Source organism: Mytilus trossulus, chromosome 13 (genome assembly GCF_036588685.1).
Source record: "Mytilus trossulus isolate FHL-02 chromosome 13, PNRI_Mtr1.1.1.hap1, whole genome shotgun sequence".
Lineage (NCBI taxonomy): Eukaryota > Metazoa > Mollusca > Bivalvia > Mytilida > Mytilidae > Mytilus > Mytilus trossulus.
In genome coordinates this window covers 37,229,444-37,252,419 of record NC_086385.1, presented here as the reverse complement: position 1 = coordinate 37,252,419, position 22,976 = coordinate 37,229,444, and the positions used below count along the sequence as shown (strand labels likewise).

At 33.6% G+C, this 22,976-nt stretch overlaps 1 protein-coding gene across 1 annotated transcript; it reads left to right on the top strand.

Annotated features, from left to right (window-relative positions):
• Nucleotides 1-3,954: 3,954 nt before the first annotated feature.
• Nucleotides 3,955-21,520, top strand: LOC134695103 (uncharacterized). The gene is made up of 10 exons (XM_063556288.1): nucleotides 3,955-4,015; nucleotides 7,370-7,440; nucleotides 9,651-9,909; nucleotides 15,467-15,585; nucleotides 16,368-16,445; nucleotides 17,584-17,629; nucleotides 17,991-18,068; nucleotides 18,731-18,943; nucleotides 19,357-19,656; nucleotides 20,596-21,520. Exons 1-10 carry the CDS (start codon nucleotides 3,988-3,990, stop codon nucleotides 20,664-20,666), a joined length of 1,263 nt encoding a protein of 420 aa, XP_063412358.1. The 5' UTR covers nucleotides 3,955-3,987; the 3' UTR covers nucleotides 20,667-21,520.
• The last annotated feature ends 1,456 nt before the right edge of the window (nucleotides 21,521-22,976 follow it).

Sequence of the window (22,976 nt, the reverse complement as noted above, 5' to 3'; positions counted from 1 at the left end):
TTAAAATTATATTTTCAAGGCTAAGATACCAATCAGTACACATCAATCAACCAATGGCAATGGATTTAGTTTAAAGACGTCATTAACAGTTTGAGGAAAACTTGACCTTGTTTAAAGCCAAAATAGAGGTATCGATAAATTGTTTAACAATAATATGTAATTCATTGGTAACAACATTAGTTTTTATACAAATAACAATCTTCAACGATTTAATTACAATGTTTTAAAAATATAATTTAAAGGATTGGTAAGTTTTTTCCGGATCGTATCTACTTTGACGGGTTCGGTAAACCACATCACCGTAAACAAACAGATGAGCTTATAAGTTTAGTTCAAACATATTTATTTATAGTGGATTGGGAAACAAGTTTTGCAACTTATATTAATCCCTTTCCACTTTACGGGTGCGAGTGCTGCCTTGAAGCGGCATTAGCCTTCTCTTTTTTCGAAATCTACAAGGGTGTCTTTAACGTGCAAGAGATATGGCTCTCTCTCTCTTAACACGGGTCAGCCATTTATCGTCCCCTTCCGACGGACTATCGTCGTTTCCTCAAGACCATACTCGCAAATGGTGTCAAGGGAGAGCCGAAAATAAAGACCCTGAAATTTTCATTCCAGACGGGATTCGAACCAGAAACCTTTGTGATAGTAGTCCGATGTACTAACCACTACACCACGGCTTATAATTATTCTACTAATACCGTATAATAATAATAATAATATGTAAAACATGGTTACATCTTTTGGGAACTTTCAAGTTTGTTTTTTTTCTTGTCCCATTCAGAATTTTGCCGCCTCAACTTTTCCACACTGATAACGAACAAAGCTTTAACCAGAAAGCATGATTAGCTGTGTCAAAACACGTCGAAAAAGTTAAACACACAGTCAATAAAAAAAAGGTGCACCGTGCAACTACCAACACAAAAATCACTAATTAAAACAAGAAAATAATGAAGACACACCATTTGAGATTTTGATGCATTTCGTACTTTCTACATCAGGAAATAACTTATCTCTCATCGCTCCCGTTTCTGACATGTCGCGTGGGAGCGATATATTAGAAAAGGGAGCGATAAAAGATCGTTTTTTAATTAGATTGAACTAAAACACTACTAACACCTTCTTTTCAGTCTCCACATACAATTTATTTGACATCAGTAGTATTCGTAATTATCAAGATTGTTAGACAGTCGGAAGAAAAGTCAATTACTCAGTACATGTTTATCACACATGTTGCCCTTGTGGCTAAAAGATGTAAAAAATAAAATAAATACATACTTTAATAATTTCATGCGACGGATTTTTTTTTCTTCTGGAACTGTCTTCTTAAAGACAGCTAAAACCAAATCAAGTGGTGTATAAATACGCTGCAACGTCAGGAGCTAAAGCATCTCAAAAATCTTAATGGAATAGCATTTCTTCGATAAAAATTAAAATCTGCATTTTCATGTATTTGTACTATCTGTCAAATATCTAATGTGCTTCTTTGTAGAACAATTGTTTGTTTTTATAGTGATTATAACACAATGATGTACCTATATTTTTTATATGTTTACCTATTATGTATGTTTGTTTTGTTCACACATCCTTCTAAAAACGATGGCATTTGATGTGACTGCCATACAAGTGAGAGGTTAGCTAGCTATAAAACCAGATTTAATCCACCAATTTCTACATACGAAAATACCTGTACCATGTCAGGAATATGACAGTTGACTGTTATCTTTTCGTTTTACGTGTTTCAGCTTTTGATTTTGCCATTTGATTAGGGACTTTTTAACGGAGTGCAGTATTTTTGCGATTTTACTTTTTTCTGTAACAGCTATGATTCGACAAAAAAGTTTTAATATATTGTTTTTCTAGCATAGGAATGCAACATGAGAACGAAAATGTTGAAATTTTTCAAGAGTACAAAAAAAAATGATTTTTCGGGCAAAAGTCTCATTTCTGTTGTGAATTTGAATTCAACACGTAGCAGTTACAAATGTACGTTCGACTCCAATCTAATTTGACAAGGATTGATAGTTTTCCCGCTGAAGGTGTAAGTGGTGCTCTCCGAGCATTCTGCCTTCTTCGGCTTATATAAATAACACTGAACGCCACAATAAAGCCAAAAGACAACATTCGAGTTCGATGCATTTCCGTCAAAACCTTTGGTTTTTGTGAACGTCATTCGTGCGTTTAGGGGCGTCGTCACTTCCGTTCCAATGTTGAGCGAGTGGTTGGAAAACTATAATGCTATATTTAACGAATTAAACACCAATCAGTCAATGATGTCTGTCATATCTTTGTAAAATATCATACATCAGTCTGTTGGTTCTCTCGTTTGCACTGTTTCACATCCAGTCCCGTCTGACTACACAGTACCTTTTGCTCATTGTCGAATGTCGTACAGAGACCTGGAGTTAATTTTTCTTTCATGTTGTACATGCACGTCAATTTCATATTGGCTATCATACCAAATCTGCTTATTCTGATATAGTATTTGACACTTAAATTGTTTATCTTTTATTAGTTATGCATATCGATTCACTAGCAATATTCACGTACATTTCGATCAGTCCTAACGATTAAACAATACTTTCAGAGGAGAATTAACAAAAGAAAATCATAAAGAGGGCTTCTGACTGCATAAGAGGGGACCCGAAACAGTCATGCTTAAGTGAATCCTAAAATAATAAACCATTTTTATACACACAAAAAAATGTATGTGCTAAAATCCGCCTTTGATTTCACCAGTATTTTTTTACTTCTTTTTAGAAGCTGACTCGGAGTGTAAAAATACAACTTAATCAAATGAAAGGGGTTTAAAAAACAGATACAAAAGTGTGAAAAGAGCAAAACAAAGGATAAAACAGGCAAAAAAAGAGTAGTGAAAAATAGTATGCTGAAATGTAAGATGAGAAATGATTAAAAAGAAATAAGGATATAAGGGACTCTTAAATGTTTTTTTTCAATCCCTTTTCAAATTGATTGTTTGTATTTTTATTTGCTATGCTGTCTTATAAAATTAACGGTACCAATTTTCCCGCACCAGATGCGCACCTCGACAACACATGTCTCTCCAGCGACGCCCGCGGCCAAAATACCTGAAATCCAAAGCTTACACAAAAGACGAAGAGCTATAATCCAAAAGGTCCAAAAAGCATAGCCAAATCCGCGAAAGGAATTAGAGCTTTGCATTAGGGAGATACATTCCTTAATTTATAATAATTTCTAATATTTTGTAACAGCAAATTTTAATAACACAAAAAATCCGTATTTTCATGCCAGTACCGAAGTACTGGCTACTGGGCTGGTGATACCCTTGGTGATAATTTATACTGGCTTGTTAATGAACTTCACTTGAAGAGACGGGTTTTTTTGGTTTTTTTCCTAAAAAAAATATTCTGATTCCCTTTCAATTTGATTAAAAAGATATATTTCACCCACAAGTCATGATTGTTTAAAATTTAAAAAAAAATATTGATAGCGTCGAAAAACATTCAAAAAAAATGTGATTCGAACAAAAAACCAAACCCCCTCTCCCTTTGAACTTTTAATGGTTGCTGCCTTAGTAAATCTTTTAACACGTTGATTGTGTCTGACTGCTATTTGCCACAATGTGAATATATATTGTTTAGTTCATTTTATTTTATGATAAAATATTGTTAACATTAAACAGGTTGAAATTTGAAGAAACAAATTAACTGTCCTTTATAAGAAGACCAAAGGGTTTAATAGACAATACGTAATATAAACCTTAATTAAAAAAATCATATTTTCTACGCATACGAAGATGTTTTTGACGATTTTTGCTAGTTGAATGCCGCACAATACATATTGCATTTAACACAATATGTATTTTTATTCCATAATATGGCTGGTATTGTCAAGTGACCTTTTTGTTTGAAAGCAAGTGTTAATTTTAAAGACGTTTAAACGTTTCCATGGCAACATATTCAGTAGAGTTATCAAACCTGTAACTGAAAAAGATGTTATTTGAAGATGGGCAGTTCTTGCAGCAGTTCTGTCGGTGAGTTGAATTTAAATCATTTAAAATTTTGTGAAAGTGTCTATGACTTTGAATAACGAGTGTTTTCATAAAAAAAAAACGAATGATCCACTTGAAGGAATTAAGGTGAAGACTGTAAACATCTATCAATCTTTCAAAACAACAATTCAGTTCTGTTCAGTTTCTTGTATATATATGCCTCCATTAATTGTGGAGCACTACCCATAGGGTATAATTTTAACAACTATATGCACCTTAAAAAACATAAGGAAACATTTAATTATGTACAGATGAATTTAGGTAATAATTATTACTAGATAATTAATATCATAATCAATTCATAGGATATGAACTATCAATTTTATTGTTAAAGGCCATTGTTCCATAATAAAAGAAAAGTAGTTACCTCACATCTCTTTTTTTACTAAAATACTCTAGTACTGAAGATGGTTCGTAAAGGGTCGTTGCTGAATACATTTTTTTATCATGAAGATTCCACATATTTACAATTTCATATTAGAAAATATCGCTACTCAACATAAGACATGTTTGTTTGTTTCTTCAATTGGTGGAATTAAAACCCTTTAATAGTAATTCCGGTAGTTCTTTCATTAATAGAAATATTTGGATTTGAAATGTGACTGAACCTGTTGAATTCTTATAAAAAACGGGATATCATTGACCTATAACTGCTTAAGTTCGTGTCATTTTGGACTCTGTAGGATAGTGCCTTAATTTTACATCAAGACATGTAAGAAATGGCTGTGTTTACTTAGTTTTCATTATTTGCTTTTCCAACTAACATGTCGTGTATATGTTTCTTGTTTGTATAACATGCATATTGCCATATTTTCATATGGAAAAAATCCATTAATAAGTTTTTCATAATGAAAACATATCGCTATTCTACCTAAAATATATCGCATACACGTATTAAGAGAAAAAGGTATTTGAAAATTCTTCTTATTTCTCCTTACAAAAATATGATATTCGGCTGCAGTTTTCCCCACAGTGCCACTCATTTACAAAAGAAAATATTTTAATTCTATTTACACTTTCCATGACTGTTAATTTTCCTTCAGAGTTTATCGGTTATGAAAAGGGCAATCCCATAGTAATATACAGAGTATATAAATAAGACGTTTACACCATTCATCGACTGTCAGCTCATATTCAATTTGGTTTGTGAATAATAAAAAAATGTAGAATGTGTGTGCTAATAAGTACCGTGTAACGAATGGTTTCAAGAACACTGTGCTTTAACGGCCGTGGGTAACTTAAGTTACCCACAGCCCAAAATGGAGCCGCCTGGCTTCGGTTAGGAAGTTTGCTCGTATATAATTACAATACCATGAATACAAAAGAAATGTTCAGCAATTAAAAAGTTATATAAATCTTTTAGGGAAACTCTGCAATGAAAAACGTGGTTTGTTACAACAAAATAAACGATTACAGCACGATTTTCCAAAACACTTATGATGTCCGTAACTTCAAAACAGCTTGTCCGTAACTTTTTTCCTTATACCAATAGGGATGTCCGTAACTTTAGCATGATGTCAGTAACTTTCAAAGAATCTTTATTCATAGATGTTATTATAAAAAAAAGAAATGATAAATAACACAAATACCGAACTCCTAGGAATATTCAAACAGGAAGTCCTCTATGGAATGGCAAAGCCAAAAGCTCAATTTAACACACCAAACGAATGGAAAACAACGGTCATATTCCTGCCTTGGTACAGGCAATTAAAAAAAGTTAAATTACAAAAATGCTGAACTCTGAAGAAAATTCTAAAAGGAAAGTCCCTTATCAAATGAAAAAATCCAAAGCTCAACCGAATGGATAACCACTGCCATTTTCCTGACTTGGTACAGGCATTTTCTTATGTAAAAAATTGTATGGCAAAATTGATTTATCTTACATTCTACTGGCTTTATAGATTGTACTGCTTAAGTTTTAAATGATAAATCATGACATGCAGGTTATAGATCTCACCATTTCCAACTTTAGAAATTACATTAATGGTGAACATATGAAAATCACCTATAGTAAGGAGAACAAGTTCGGAGGTCAATCATTAGCAAAAATACATAGATGAATCAGTCCAAACCTCTAAAGAAGATATGTATGATTTGATACCCGATCTTATTGAATCCCTGAGGTCAATGAAACTTTCAGAAGATTTTAAATTTACTTTTATTTCTATAATAAACTGACATCTGTTCAACAATATAGCCTTCCATCTGTTCCTAGATATCGTCATTTCCCCCCTCACAATCAACAACACATCACACTAGATATAATGAAGAGACCATACTTTTTTGGCTAACAATTCAGAAATTATTTAAAGGAAAGGATATCAATTTTCCGCGGCTACACCGACTAAGAACTCGTCAATGAACAATCTATAAAGCTAGAAGAATGTTAGATAAATTTCGCCGTACCGTAAGATCCCGTTTTATCCCGGGAATAATTTTTAAAAATTTAACGGAAAATCCGTGACACTCTGGTTTGCTTTTTTCTCTTGTTTAGTTTGAAGCATATCGTTATTGTATAAATCTATGTAATAATTAAGGGGTTTGATAGTGTTTATTGTCCTTTAAGTGTTGAAATTGTTAATCTTAAAATTTGGAAAAAAAGTTACCCACATCCGAAAATAAAGTTACGGACAGTCTGATTATTTTTGACTTATAAGTTACGGACATCTTATGCATTTTTTAAAGTTGGCCTTGCGCTAAAGTGAAGTCAAAATTAACAAATTTGTAGTGATGGTAAGTGATTTCTTTATTCAAAAGTCCTTTCAATATTTACATAGATCAAGAAAAACGTTGCAAAAAGTAGATTTCGTATCAACTATAATCTCAACGAGTTTAGAGTCCGCAATCTTGGGCTGTGGGTAACTTAAAGTTACCCACGGCCGTTTAAGCACAGTGAAGAAGAAGCTTAACGTCACGTATTATTTGTTGAAACATATGAGTGAGATTTCTGTTTGCCAATATCAAAAGCCTCGTTGTCGTTGTTGTTGTTGTTTGTTGTTGTTGTTTGTTGTTGTGTGTTGTTGTTGTTGTTGTTGTTGTTTATTGTTTATTGTTGTTGTTGGAGTAAGTGGTGACAAATATCTACGAGAGCTACCATTTGATTTTATGGGGAGGGGTTAGGTCCAGGATGAAATTATGAGAAAAATACGCATCACACACAGGAGTTTTTAGTAAAAAAGGCAGGATGGCAATGTATGTGCAAAAGTTAGGCCATCTAATAAATCAAAAGGCAGGACAAAGATAACAAATAAACAAAAAATTCAACCTAATCCCCCCTCCCATAAAAATCAAATGGTAGCTCTGTTAATCAATCAATATCACCTTCTGTTTCTCAAGGTAATGATGTACAACAGACAACCAGTCCTCCTATTTCCTCATTGAAAAATTCTACTGCAGAAAACAGGATTGTGAGTAATTATCTTTTATTCATTTATAAAATGTACTGATTCATTTTTGTTTTGTTTACACATTTTCTAAACCATTATGATCACATTAAAAACTTCTAAGTATATTATTTAAATGATCAATGGTGAGATGATATGATACTAAACCCCTAACGGGAAGGATTGTGTCTGATGTTCATATGATGAAATCATCATCTGTCAGTCAGTTTAATTGAAGTCTGGAGCTGGCATGTCAGTTAACTGGTAGTAGTCTGTTGTTATTTATGTATTATTGTCATTTTGTTTATTTTCTTTGGTTAAATCTTCTGACATCAGACTCGGACTTCTCTTGAACTGAATTTTAATGTGCGTATTGTTATGCGTTTACTTTTCTACATTGGCTAGAGGTATAGGGGGAGGGTTGAGATCTCACAAACATGTTTAACCCCGCCGCATTTTTGCGCCTGTCCCAAGTCAGGAACATCCGGCCTTTGTTAGTCTTGTATTATTTTAATTTTAGTTTCTTGTGTACAATTTGGAAATTAGTATGGCGTTCATTATCACTGAACTAGTATAAATTTGTTTAGGGGCCAGCTGAAGGACGCCTCCTGATGAGGGAATTTCTCGCTTCATTGAAGACCTGTTGGTGACCTTCTGCTGTTGTTTTTTTTCTATGGTCAGATTGTTGTCTCTTTGACACATTCCCCATTTCCATTCTCAATGATGTTTCAATACATAAAATCCTCATAGATACATTTGTACCAGGATTAGGATTAAGTACGCCAGATGCGCTTTTTCTTCTCCAAAAGACTCATCAGACACGCTTAGCTACAAGGAAGATCAAAGTATTAAGTTGAGCATTCAATTTGAGAACCCATAAGTTTGCCAAATACAGCTAACTAAAGCTTAAGGTTATGTATTTCTAAGGAACAAAATTCTTAGTAAAAAAAAAGATTAATGTGTCTTTTTAAGGCTTTTCTACCTCAGGAATATATTACCTTCTCTGTATTTGGCAAATCTTTAAGGAATTTTGGTCATCAATGCTCTTCAAATTCGTACTTTATTTGGCATTCTTTTAAACTTTTCTTAATACGAGCGTCACTGATGAGTTTTTTGTAGACGAAACGCGCGTCTGGCGTAAAAACAAAATTTAATCCTGGTATCTATGATGAGTTTATTTAATCAAAGTTTGTATTACTAAACAGATAATTAAAAAGCATTACTGTATATATGATGATTATATTAACACGGAAGTGCTGACATTTTGGCTGGTCAAAGTAGACAGATTACTCATCATGAACAGAAAGTTGTGTTCTCCAAACAGCAGCGTCTGCATTAGGAGTATATATCTACCAGCTGAAACGATATTCAAGGGCTTGTATTTACTATCATATTTCCTGGAAAAAAGAGTGATACTCACAAGAAAGCTATTAAACCTAGACTTTCAAGTGGTGATGTTGATGTCACCCCTTGCTTTTACAAACGCCATCACGAGTCGGTTGACCGTTATTGAATACTATAGTATACATTTTACAGATGATAGCGGATATGTTCCAATTGTGGTAACTACAACCCTGTCCCACAATCCCCGATTATGACCTACCTATTATTACCGGGTTTTTACAAAAATGAGAAACATGATAGGTGCCACATGTGGAACAGGATCTGCTTATCCTTCTAGAGCACCTGAGACCACTCCCACTTTTGGGTTGGGATCGTGTTGCTCAGTCTCAGTTGTCGGTGTTTTGTTTTGTGTATTGTTGTTTGTGTGTGTCTGTTGATCACATGTGGCGTTGTCATTTTATTTTAGACTTATGTATGGAACGCAATGACTGTCTTCTGATGTTCAATATGTTCAGGGCTTTATACATAAGTAGTATTTATATTATGTTCAGTAGTTTTCATGATATTATGTTCAGTAGATTTGACATAATGTTCAGTAGTTTTTAGCATAATATGAATAAAACTACTGAACATAATATAAATACTACTGAACATAATGCATAAAGCAGCAAACACATTGAACAATCAACATCAGAAGACAGTCATGGCGTTCCATTCTTATGAGTGTGTTATCTCTTCGGTATATTTGCCTCTCTTCTGTGTGACTTTTCTGTCAGTTGTCTGATAGTAAATACATTCAAAAAGAGAAGTGGAATCCACTCACAATATATTCTATTTATGTATGAAACTTTTTTTTATTTCAAAATTAAACAAATTTCATTTCGTTTTAGAGTACCTGGTTTGACATCCACACCATTACCAAAAAACTGAGTTTAAAAAGGCGGAAGTACAACATACAACTAAGGGGATCTATTTATAGCTCGGATGATGGCGATTTTATAACGAGTCCCATAGCTATTTTGAAAATTAACATAGATGTAACAAAGAACTCGAGCTCGTCGTATAGTAAAATCTCACCAATCAAAAAGAGTCATGGTGTTCTTAAAGATCCATCTGTTGACTGGGGAGAGCTGCGCATCCAAAAACAAGGTACTAGTAGTTGATACGGTGACATCCCATTAGTCCGACAACCATTATTCCGACAGCCCATTACTCCGACAGCCCACTATTCCGACAGCCCATTACTCCGACAGCCCATTATTCCGACAATGCGTTTTTCTTATGTGTATTGGTAAATTTTCTTTAAAAAGACCAACTCCGTTCTTTATGATATGTGTGGTTGTCCGTCTTGATTACAATTACTTTTTCCATGCGGGATATTTGTCTCAGTATATTGGAGTTAATACACATGCTAATGGCAACTGCTCAGTCTTGACCCACGTCCCATATTCGTTTTAAGTGTAAAGGTACTTTATCTATCTTAATATTTCGTTGTTTGTGTGTCCACTATCAATCTGTGCTGTTCTAGTTCGCTATTTTTTCGCATGTGTGTCTCGATCTACCTTCTTTATAAAAAAGAAGATGTGGTATGATTGCAAATAACACAACCATCCACAAGAGACCAACATGACACAGACATTAACAACTATAGGTCACCGTACGCCTTCAACAATGAGCAAAGCCCATACCGCGTAGTCCACTATAAAAGGCCCCGATATGACAATGTAAAACACATCAAACGAGAAAACTAAAGGCCTTATTTGTATAAAAAATGAACGAAAAACAAATAAGTAACACATAAACAAACGACAACCACTGCATAACAGGCTCCTGACTTGGGACAGGAAGATACATAAATAATGTGGCGGGGTTAAACATGATAGCGGGATCCCAACCCTCCCCTAACCTGGGACAGTGGTATAACAGTTAAACATAAGAACGAACTATAAAAATCAGTTGAAAAAGTCTTAACTCATCAGATGGACAATACAACAAGTGAATGTGGCTGGGAACATGTACATCCCGACAACAAAAAGACATTAGGAACATATCTGAGAGTATTCGGAGTTATCTGAAAGCGCTGTAGTTCATAGCCACTAACAACTAATAAAAAAATCATGCATCTAAGACTTAACTAGATCTTCGGCTCCCCCTTTTCGCGTATCAGGGGAGTGATGTTTTCCCCACTATTAACTACATATAAAATAAATATATCGGAGTTTGATGACACTACCCGCCGTTTTTGTTCGCAACGCTTTCTCTCCTTGTATCACTCATCTGAGTTTTATTTAAATTAATTTTGTTGCAGAAATATACAGTCAACGCATTTTAATGCTCAAATAGAATGAGTGCAGTATGAAAGTCAATAACAAACTAGTAAAAAATCTAAGACAATGTGTGACATTCTTGTCCTGCTTGTGTCTTTGTCATATTGTCTAATTTTAAAAACTTAGTACATTATGTGTTTTGTTCGAAACTTGACATTTGTTTTTCATTTAAAGCATTTTTCAAGAAAAAGAAAAATATTTAGATATTATTGATTTTAAGACAGGTAGGTCATATGTTAATTCACAATCGGTGCTCTTCCATTACATTAAGAATTGGAAATGCTCGATACTAAAAAAATCGTTTTGTACAGCTGATAAAGTTGAGGATGGGAGTTATTTTTCAATCGAATAATAATTTGAGGGTGGAACTCTTTCACCATATTTCTAGCACATGTAAGAACTTTAAAAAGTAAGATAAATAAGATAAATTTTGTTAACACAAGAAAACATTACTATTATTGGGGAAAATGATGATTACATTCAATTTGTTAGTTCTTTTGAATTATGGATTACATGTCTTGATACTGACTGTTATTTGATATCCAATATGTGTTAGTTGTTTTTTTTCTATTTTGTCTTGGCTCCGATTGTGACCGAGGCTTATAGGGCTATAAAGATAATTATATCATATTAGTATTGTAATGTTTTAATGTCATGAATGTTGACCAAATCATTAGACCGCCGCTTCGAAAAAGTTGGGGTAGACTGTTTTACCTCTGTCTGTCGTATCGTCTAACCGTCCATCCATCAGTTCGTCCGTCCGTCCCATAAATATTTTCGTTCCATCTTTTTTCATGAACTACATTACAAGGATTTCTGAAAGGTTAATTGAAGTCGGCTGTGGCGTGTGATACTTTTTTCAAATTAATTACTCATTACATGTGACAGCCAAGTTGAAAACTGTCGTCACATTTTTCTCAGGAACTTCAAGAAATTATTTCTGAAATTTGATTTCAATATTTATATTAGTCAGTTATACTGTGTGATGCTTTTTCAGATTCACAACTCAAACACTTCCTGTCTACCGAAATGTTTGGGCGGGGGTGTCATCAGTAGCTCGTACCACCAATGGTTGTTCTTGATTTATACATGTATGCTCTTTAAGATCCTTTAATTTGGAAAATGACATATTCTTTTCTGTTTTATTCTATATATATATATACAGATTTCGAATTGAGTATATATAGAAAGTATTCGAACTACCTTAGCCTCATGTTATATATACGGGATTATTTCTTAAAATATGTTATTACATATCTAAACGTAATAATACAGACAGACACATTTTATTTTCCCCTGATACCATCAGTGTCGGACTTGTGGGTTGTCGGAGTTTTGTGCTGTCGGAACAATGGGTTGTCGGACTATTGGGTTGTCAGACTAATGGGTTGTCGGACCAATGGGCTGTCGGACTAATGGGCTGTCGGAATAATGGCGTGTAACCGTTGATACGCTGTGACGGAATGAAAGCGAGAGCGGGTGTGTTCGTCAAAGATGTACGCTATCCCCTTTCTCCGTTTTATCATGGATTTTTTTAGGGGGCATAAAATCAACCAAACAAATGTTCATTTGACATCATGGTGTTACATGTCTTTAGTTAATAATATTGGTTTTAATCATTGTTGAAGGTCGTACAGCGACCTACAAAGGAGTAGGTCCAGTAAGACCTCTTTTCGGCCTTAAAATAAAGCACTTTTACAAAATTGTTAAAATGTAAACTTGCAGTTATTTATTTGAAAGTAGAATGCTTCTGCTACATATATATGGGCTGTTTTTGACAATACAATGCACATATATTGGTTACTAGCGTCATTAATTCATGCTAAATTACTGAAATCGTCACCATTTTAGCAATTTAGTAAAATTTTAGATATTGAAATGTAAGTTGTATTTGATGATTCAATTTATACATAACATGTACATGTATATATAAACGTCGAGGAGGAACACGGATGCGGCCACTTTCATGTTTGACAAAAACCATAAGAAAAGTGACATTATTTGGCATATTTGATAGATTTTTCGTATCTATGCTGGAATCGGAGCGCTTTTAATGAGTAAATCAGTTAAAAATTTTCACATAAACTTATCGAATCAACTGTAATAGACACTTAAGTGTTTAAAATGTGTCCGAAATCTTTTGTCAGATGAACCTGAAATTTGAGGCCAAAATCGGTCCTTACCGGACCTACTCCTTTTATGATCTACGTCATTACGTCTCATTATGTTCGTTATACATGTACTGCAGCTATAATATTACGCATCCAAAATTCCAAAATTCCATTAGGCTTTGCCTAATATTACGCATCCAAAATTCCAAAATTCCAAATTGCTTTGGCTAATATTACGCATTAAAATTTCCAAAATCCCAAAGGCTATGGCATGTATATATGGCAAATACAGCTGAGGTACTAGTTATTAATAATATTATAATTCTTGGGATTGAAATTCATAAAATGTGAAAGCTGTCAACGTTTGGAATGGGTTTTTTTTTTTAATTATTATCAATGCTTTAACTCTCTTCTGAAACTCTAGTCTTAAATAAACTGATATATGAATTTGTCGGAAAACATAGTAATTGTTATGCATTAGAACGTGGCAGTCTACGCCAAGAGGTTAATGCGTAAGTGTAAATGTTTCATTCTGTTTTAAAAGATTTTGGATTCACTGTATAGTACCAAGATAGAAATATGACAATTTTTTCATTCATCTGATGTGTTTGAGCTACATGTATATAATGGAATCCATGTTTATGTTTTAAATTTTTATTGAGTTCGGTCTTTTGTTACTTAACTCTTTATATTACTTATAATAGCAAAGAGCTTTTCACAAATAAACTCACTAAGTTCAAAAATCTGAATATTCAACGATTATATATTATGTAAAAGGTAGAGTAGTTGTTAATTAAGGTGGTACCTAACACCTGAACTAAAATTAATTTGGCTCGTTTAATTTTCTTAAAATTTTGACAAAGTATTTACTTTGACCCTTTGGCAAAAATATAAAAATATCAAAAAAATTGAACCAACCGTTTAATCAGAAAAATTACACTGGTTATATAGCAGTTTGACAAACACTTATTTTGATCATTGAGAAGCTTTATATTCCCTAAAGAACACAACGTCATTCAAACGTTCTACTGATTTTACAGAGTTATCTCCCTGTAGTGTTAGGTACCACCTTAAACAGAACATCTCTACAGTTCAGATTTGATATTAACTTTTCTTAAATAATTTTCGCATTTTCGTCCTTTGAATGTATATATACTTATAAATGGAATGGGAAATTAACACTTGAAGTTCAAACGTTCACTCCTCGGACGCAATCTATTGAAATGAAAGTAAAAGTAAAAGTTAATGAAAGTTTGAATAAGATGCATTTAAACAAACATTGACCTACAGTTGTTAATTTCTGTGTCATTTTAGTCTCTTGTGGACGGTTGTCTTATTGGCAATCATACCACATCTTCTTGTTTTATATTATGATGGATGCATACACACAAACATATGAATACATTTTAGATACATACGAAAATATAGCAGGAAATAATGTTCATAATAATGTTGATATTTAAGGATGTTTTATTGTTTTATGGTTGCTTAACGTCCAGTGGCAAATAGTTCATGAACGTTCAGTGCGATTTGGATGAAGAAGATCTGAGTATAATAACTGACATGCATACCAATTAATAACCAAGTCAGGAGCCTGTAGTTCAGACGGTGGTTCTTATTGGTACATGTCCGTCATATTTGTTGGGGTTTTTTTTTGTTATTTTTTTTGTTAAAAATTAGGCTGTACGTTTTCTTTAAATGATTGTTTCGTATTTCTCATGTCTGTGTCTTTTATAGAGTATTGATTGTTCTCATTGACGAAGGCTGTTCGATTGCCTATAATTCTGTGTGTCCACTTTATTTGAACTTTGGTGGATTGTTATCTCATTGGCAATCATGCCTCATGTTCATATCGTCATGTCAAAGAATAATAATTGTAAAAAAAATATGTCTATTTCGATACGGCTATTAATTCTTGTTTCTCTGTATACTTGTATTACGAAAATGGGTCGAAGAAATGTTCCAGTTGTGGTTATTTTCTTATATTTAATAAAATTTTATGTGAATAGTTTTCTATAGTACTGGACAGGATAGAACTTTACTCATGCCAAGTATTTCTTTATTTGAAGCAAAGATAAATTCTGCACCTTTTTTGGAAGAGTGCTAATTTGACAAATACTAATAGGGGGAAATCAATGGTGGTATGACACCTACAAAGGAAACTGCTTTACTTATTCAGATATAATTTTATATATTTATAACACATATAATTTCTTCAAGCAGACTAGACGTCATTTGAAAATAACAATCATTGTTCAATACTTGTAGTACCGAGAAGCCTGCCACCAATATTACAAACAGGGGTAACAACTATATATGGCATTCTTGAAGAAGACAGCCCATTATTAGCAAATGTGACATTAACAGGCACAGTAGACAAAAATGAGGTAAATATCTCAATTCTTTCCCTAGAATCTGGTTTAAAACAATTTGTCATTTTAAATTTTTAACAAAAACTCATTAAAGATACAAGGTTTATAATTCCATAATCCAGATACGCGTTTTGTCTTCATAAGACTTGTAAGTGACACTCGATAAAAAAAGATAACATTTAAATAAAGGACGAAGTTAAAGAGCATCGAGAACCAAAAATTCCAAAAGGTTTTTCCAAATACCACAATGGTAGTTACTAAATTGCCAAATCTATTTATTAGGTAGAAAATCCTTATAAGATCGGGTAGCGGACAAATTCATTAGACACAAAAATTTTAAAAAATAATTTGTAAAAAATATTTCAATTGTTTCACGTGTCACAGCGACAAATCACAAAGCTTGTATGCTGATTTTGAAAATATTACCTTTATTTGTTATTCAATCAGAAATGACGTAATGCGTCCCAAGTATATATTTTGACGTGTACGTCATACCAAGGAAACAGCCACACTCTAGCACATAATTATATAAAGGTATTTAATAAATAACTTTATTCAACGGAATTTGTTACTGAATTAAATCTCAGTTAAACAGGTGAAGATAAGGAAAATAATTCTCCATAAAGCTAAATGTTAAACGTAATTAAGTTGGATTTGCTAGCTTATCAATACTTTAAAATTGATTGACATCTTTGCTAACTGTAAATGACATTTTAGATATCCATAATAACGTAAAATCAATAACAATATCCAATAGTATGGACAGTCATAACACATTACTAATTTTTTTTTCAAAGTTCGAGATTAGCGCCTCTATCGACAATGATTCCATTATATCTGAAGATGACGAATATGAACTACGTAAATATATACAGGTACTTCCTTATGTGTACGAGTTATTATTTATTTATGTGTACGAGTTATTCCCCTTACCTTAGGTCTACCTGAATTGTGTATTACAAGCGATTTATCGAAATATTTTAAAACAAAAAGGGAATTTTCGGTAATCGATAAAGAGACAGCAATCCAACAACAGCTTTGTCGAGGTTTGCATAGATACATTTGTAGGTCTATATTAAGTCATTCAAGACGTGCAAATCAACCCCAATCGGCACAATTCGGCATTTTAAGAATGGTACCGGAATCAGCCGATGATTGCCGATTACAGATTTCACAATTTGTGTATAAATTAGAAGAGAGAACGCACAAGTTGTTACCTAATGTCTGAGACCATGCAAGAACAAATTATTTAAAAAACATTAATTGCTGACTTCATTCTCAAAACGGATTTGAAATATTTACACGTGGCGATTATACTAGTCAGAGTAGTTTTCTGGCAATGTCGGTATATATAAGTTGAGGGAAATGTCACATGGATTTTTTTTTCAAAACGCTGTCATAACTCAGTAATGTTAGCAGTGGGGATATAGTATGTCTAAACACACTCTCGAAGATAAACAGGCGTATCGAAGAGAGTAAATGTACCACTTTTCGGTATAAATCTGATAGTATAGCTTTATCGGAATGGAATGGAAGTGGGAATGTGTCAAAGCGACGACAACCCGACCATAGAGAAGACAACAGCCGAAGGCCACCAATGAGTCTTCAATGTAGCGAGAAACTCCCACACCCGGACGGAGGAGTCCTTCAGCTGTTCCCTAAACAAATATGCATGCTACTTCAGTGATAATGGGCATCATACTAAACTCCGAATTATACACAAGAAACTAAAATAAAAAAATCATACCAGACTAACACAGGCCAGAGGCTCCTGACTTAGGACAGGCGCAAAGTCGCGGCGGGTTTAAACATGTTTTTTTTTAGATCTCAACCCTCCCCCTATACTCTAGCCAATGTAGAAAAACAAACGCATAACAATACGGACAGTAAAGATATGCTATTATCATGATCAGATATTCGAATTTCGTGTTTCCTGGTTTATCATAATGACTGCTTGCTTTTATAATACGTAAACTATTTATCTAAAATTGATTGTAATTTTATTGTTTTTAGAAAACGGAAGAAAAGGAGGAAAGACAAAAAAGTAAAACAGAAAAAAGTGAGATTTTGACATTTATATAAAAAAAATCAATTGCATGTTTTGGTTTGATAATGATTGCATGTGAACTATATTGACATGATTTAAATCTTTTACATATAACAATACCGGATTAATACCACTTCTGGTGGACTGGTAGTTCTTTAAAGGAAAATAAATATTTGGCGAACGATATTATATTTTTTTAATTTTATTTTTGTTATGCATCGTAGGACACTGTTAAATCAAATGAAAATGCTTGTATCAGAAAGACAATATTTCCATAAAATTTTGTTGTTGGTTAAAGACGTCCTTCTTACTCATGTTCTCATATATTGGTTAAACATTTCATGATCTGTGAATTGTCCTTTTCTATTTTTAGAATCTCTCATTAAACAGTCGAATGTGGATGCTGGATATGATAGCTGTCCAGAGACAGGCAGTCAAAGAATTTCACTTGGTATAATTTTATCTTATATAAATTATTTATTTAATTAAGTAATGACTGTAATATTTTTTCTGTCTATGAAGAAATAGCATAAAAAAAATGTGGGGCACACTGAATAACGCGCGTAGCGGCCGGGTTATTTAACAGTGTACACCACATTTTTATGTTATTTCGAATAGACAAGGAAAATATTACAGTCATTTCTTATAATTTAATTCTAAATTCTATCTTAAACCGTAGAAACCATGGAAAAACGTTGATGACGTCACGGTCACATGACTAAATTATGTATATGGGATGATAACAAAATAACGTCAGCCAATCAGAAGACGCGTTACATCCAAAATTAAATTATATATGTGTGTATTTTACAGAAGGCTAATCCTGCAGTTGGTGCGAGGACACATGTATCGTCCTTAGATTTTCGTTGTAGCTTGCAAATTTTGTGCATACACTTTCCAAATCTATTTCTGTGTATGTTATGCATAATATATTCAGTAAAGGAATGAGACTACATGTTAGTTATGATTTTTGCGTCTAAATCTAGAACGTCTGAAGCTGTAATACTGAAGTGAAAACCCCTTAACATATCAATATTATGAGCTGGTAAAAATAATTTCGATATTATGTGTCTCAATAGAAGTACACTACACTGTAGCACTTTATATTTTCAGCTTCTGTAAAGAATGCATTTACTGTAAAAGCACAAAATACTCGTAAAACAAGTATAATTGTCCACAGAAAGAAAACACCATCAACCTGCACAATTAACAACTCATTCAGAGAAGCCTATTTTAACTTACGGAACGACGAGGAGGACTTTGATTCTGCCATCAAACGATCTCGACGAGACACACCGGTTCATGGTCGACTCGGCGTACCAGTCAGTAAGTATGCGACCATCTGTCGAATAACATAATATTTGAAAACACCCACAATAGCTATTACTATTATTTCTTTATATATAAATGTTAATGCTAGATAAGATTGAGACATTTCTGGATAGCCAAAATTTATAACAACAAAACAACTATGAATAAATTTCCTTTTTTACTACATGATTATTAAAAAGACCAGAACTATTGAAAAACTCTGTACAGTAACCTATAGTTGCCATAGCTTATCAAACGGCTTTGCATCTGGTATAGTAAATATGGTACTGTTAATGTTATCACAGGAAATTACGAAAATTTAGCAAAAGTTGAGCACTATAATAAAACTTCTTTCAAATTTGTTTTTGTTTTTGTTAAATCTTATGCAGTTAAAATACTTCATATAACGAATTGGCTTTTTCCCATAGAAAGTACATGGCGTTCAACTTCGGAACTACTACGAGAAGACACTGTAGAGGAGAATGCATACCTTGGAATACCGAGAACGAGGCTGAGAAGTGAATCATTGATGCCGGCAACAAGTCTCTGCGGAAGTAACGATGCACTGTTACTGATACCCAATAAAAACGAAGAGGAAGAAGATCTGAACTATATTCAGCAATATAACCCAATAAAAACTGGAGTGTCAGAGAGAAACAACTCATTTCCGAATGAAACTGTTTTAAAAAGTAGGAGGAAAACAGTTACTTTCGGAATACCCTTGACGTGTGAGTATGATTATCATTTAAACGGAAACCCAACTTTTTTAGCTAAAATAGATTTGACTATCTTAATTTACATGAAAGTTTGACAAAATATTTGCTTTCATGCAGCTGTTGACAACAATATGCAATTCAATAAAATTGAACCACACAATTCAAAGGAATAATTTCAAAAGACACATAACAGCTATTTCAAAACATTCTGTTTGATCATTGAGTATCCTGGTTTCTCTTTTCTAATAGTGTGTGATTACAACGATCAGCTTATTTTTAAAGAGTGTACTCCCTTATGTATACTGTTCCCCCTTAATGTGAAACATTTTGTGAAAACATATTAGAACCAAATCTTTACTTTAAGCACCTGAATTGTTTCTTATCCCTGGCATTAAGATTACCTTATCCGTATTTAGCACAATTTTTCGGAACTTTACGTCTTCAATGCTGTTCACCTTTATAGCTGTTTGGCTTTCTTTCTATTTTGAACTGAGCGTCACTGATGAGTCTAAATTGATTTCAATAATCGAATTTGTTCTCATTATCGACCAATCGCAGAACGTGGATCATAATTAACCTATATCATCCAAAAATTTATATATTGTTGCTCAATAAAGAAAAGAATACAGATAAATACACTTTTGTATGAATCATCCAAATTATGTCGGGTCTAGGTAACCGAGTAGTCATAGTTGTCCGTCCACTGTTCCACAAGCCATTAACCACTGAACATGTGAGTTTATTAACCCTGAACGTGGCAAATGCGTTAGACTAATCTGAATAGACTAGGAATGTCAGTTTTCCAGCCGGGGGTGGTTGGGTCTCTTCTTCATGTTGGCTGCTCCCAGCAAAAAAATCTTACCACCACGAAGAAGCCAACACTTCTAACTTTGGCGTTGAATAACAAAACAATCAATCAATCTATGTTATGTTATTTTTTTGTAATTACAGTTGGAAAATCACGTAAAGAGAGATGTTTATCCCTTTCTGGAATAGACGGTAATTTCATGGGACTTATATGAAAAACAGAATACGCAATGCCTGTTGCCGACTACTTATGCCAGTTGCTGAATATGTATTGCCAAGTGCAACGAGTTTAATGATATTTATTGTTTTTTTATTTATTTATTGTATTATTAGATTCACTACATTTAGAAATCGAAATACCATTGAAATTCAGAAAAAAAATCCATTCAGCATTACACTCAAAGCAAGGTTTTCTCTGTCAGAATTAGTTTTTATTACAGAATGAGACGTTTTGTATTCCGGGTTTCAAGTGATAGTTGTCTGGTTGTGTCATATGAATTATACAGTTAAGGATATTATTCCTCAATTCATATTAGATTTAAATTTAAGAAATTAGATATCCATATACATCTTTTAAAATGGGTCAATATGCGCAATTCATTTCGGGTATGCGGCAATAGTAGCCGTTTCTTCCCTTTCTCAGTCTATATCGAAAACATGGATATGAACGGTTGCACTTTTTGAAGCTGGTACATTGTATTTGTCCAGTAGGTAAATTTGCAGGTACAATGTACGAAGTATACTTGTAATTGAATATTTCACAAATACATAACTCCAGAAAGACCGATGGAATGCGGCTTTCTGAGACGGATTTAGGGGAGGGGCCCAGGGGGCCCGGGCCCCCCCCCCTTTTTTGGGGAAAAATTTGGTTGCTTATATAGGGAATCACTGAAGCGTGACTGGAGCGGGCCCCCTCTTAGGTTAGTCAGTGGGCCCCCACTTTTGAAAATTCCTGGATCCGCCACTGGCTTTAAGAAAAAATATCCACATGTTTGCACAATTCAATTTCTGAATATTCAGTTCTAAAGAAAAATTTTCATAACTCCAAAAAATGTGTACACGCGTTATATCTGTGCTACAGTTTTAAAAACAAGATGCACATAACACGTCTTTTGTTAGTACAAACATCTGCACATTGGGAGAAAGAATATTTTCAGCATGTTTTCTTCTTTTTTTATTTAGATACAATTCAATTTGAGTTTGTACCCAATTAAAATATCCAAACAACTATTTGTTTCCTTCTGTCTTCTTTTTGAATGTCATAGAGTTGTCGCTTTTTTCTACTTTGCAGTTTGAAAGTCCCTTTGGTATCTTTGAAGACAGTACATTGACCTGAATATATTGTTTACATGTTTGTGCTTTGGGTCTAATAAATTGGCGGGAGATTTAAAGGCGGCATTAAAAACTTTTTAAGTCGATGAGAACCTGACATTGCTCAAAACGAAAGACGACAAAAAGGCAACCAAGTCCAAAATAACCCTCCGCTTATACCTTGAGTGATCTCAAGTGCTGTAGAAAAGATAGCATATCCTACTTAACTAGTAGCACCCGTCCTGATGCATATGGTAGAAAAAGAGGCAGAAGATACCGAAGGGTCATTCAAACTCTCTTTTGGAGAGTTGTTTCATTGGCATCTTTTTTATAATCATTAGTCGAAAATAAACTGACAACACCATGGACTAAAATGAAAAAAGACAAACAGACAAACACCAGTACGCAAGACACTATATTGAATCAATACCTGAGTAACATGAACCCCAACAAAATCTAAGGGTAATTACAGGTGCGTTGGGAGGGTTGACAAATCCTGCACCACATGTGGGACCCGTCGTGGTACTCATGGTATTAAAAATATAAACCCGGTGACAAGTCTAATTTGGTAGGTCAAATTCGAGAAAAAGTTACGATAATTAAAACGTTTCCGTTGTCATCTGTGAAAAAAATTATTCCATAACGTTCAGCCACCCAGTAATGGCGTCCGTGAAGAGTATGATTGGATTATTTTAAGTAAACATTCTTACGAATCTGTAACACAGCTATGCGTTTTGTCATGTCATTTTTTGTTTTACAAACCAATAATTTGAGTTGAGTGTTCTGGTTTTGCATTTGTCGCATAATAAGTTATCAAGGGAAAATATTCCTTGTGTAGTGAAATTCCGATTGAAAAGACAGCGTCATTGACTATCAATGATGGTTTTATTTAATTGAATTGACGCTCCTGCCATTTTTATCTCTACACATATTGTAAACACTGCTGCCATTGTTTGTTTATGTGTTATATATTTGTTTTTCGTTCATTTTTTTACATAAATAAGGCCGTTAGTTTTCTCTTTTGAATTGTTTTACATTGTCTTATCGGGGCCTTTTATAGCCGACTATGCGGTATGAGCTTCGCTCATTTTTGAAGGCCGTACGGTGACCTATAATTGTTAATGTTTTTGTCATTTTGGTCTTTTGTGGATAGTTGTCTCATTGGCAATCATACCACATCTTCTTTTTTATATTGATAGTAAAAGAGGACGAAA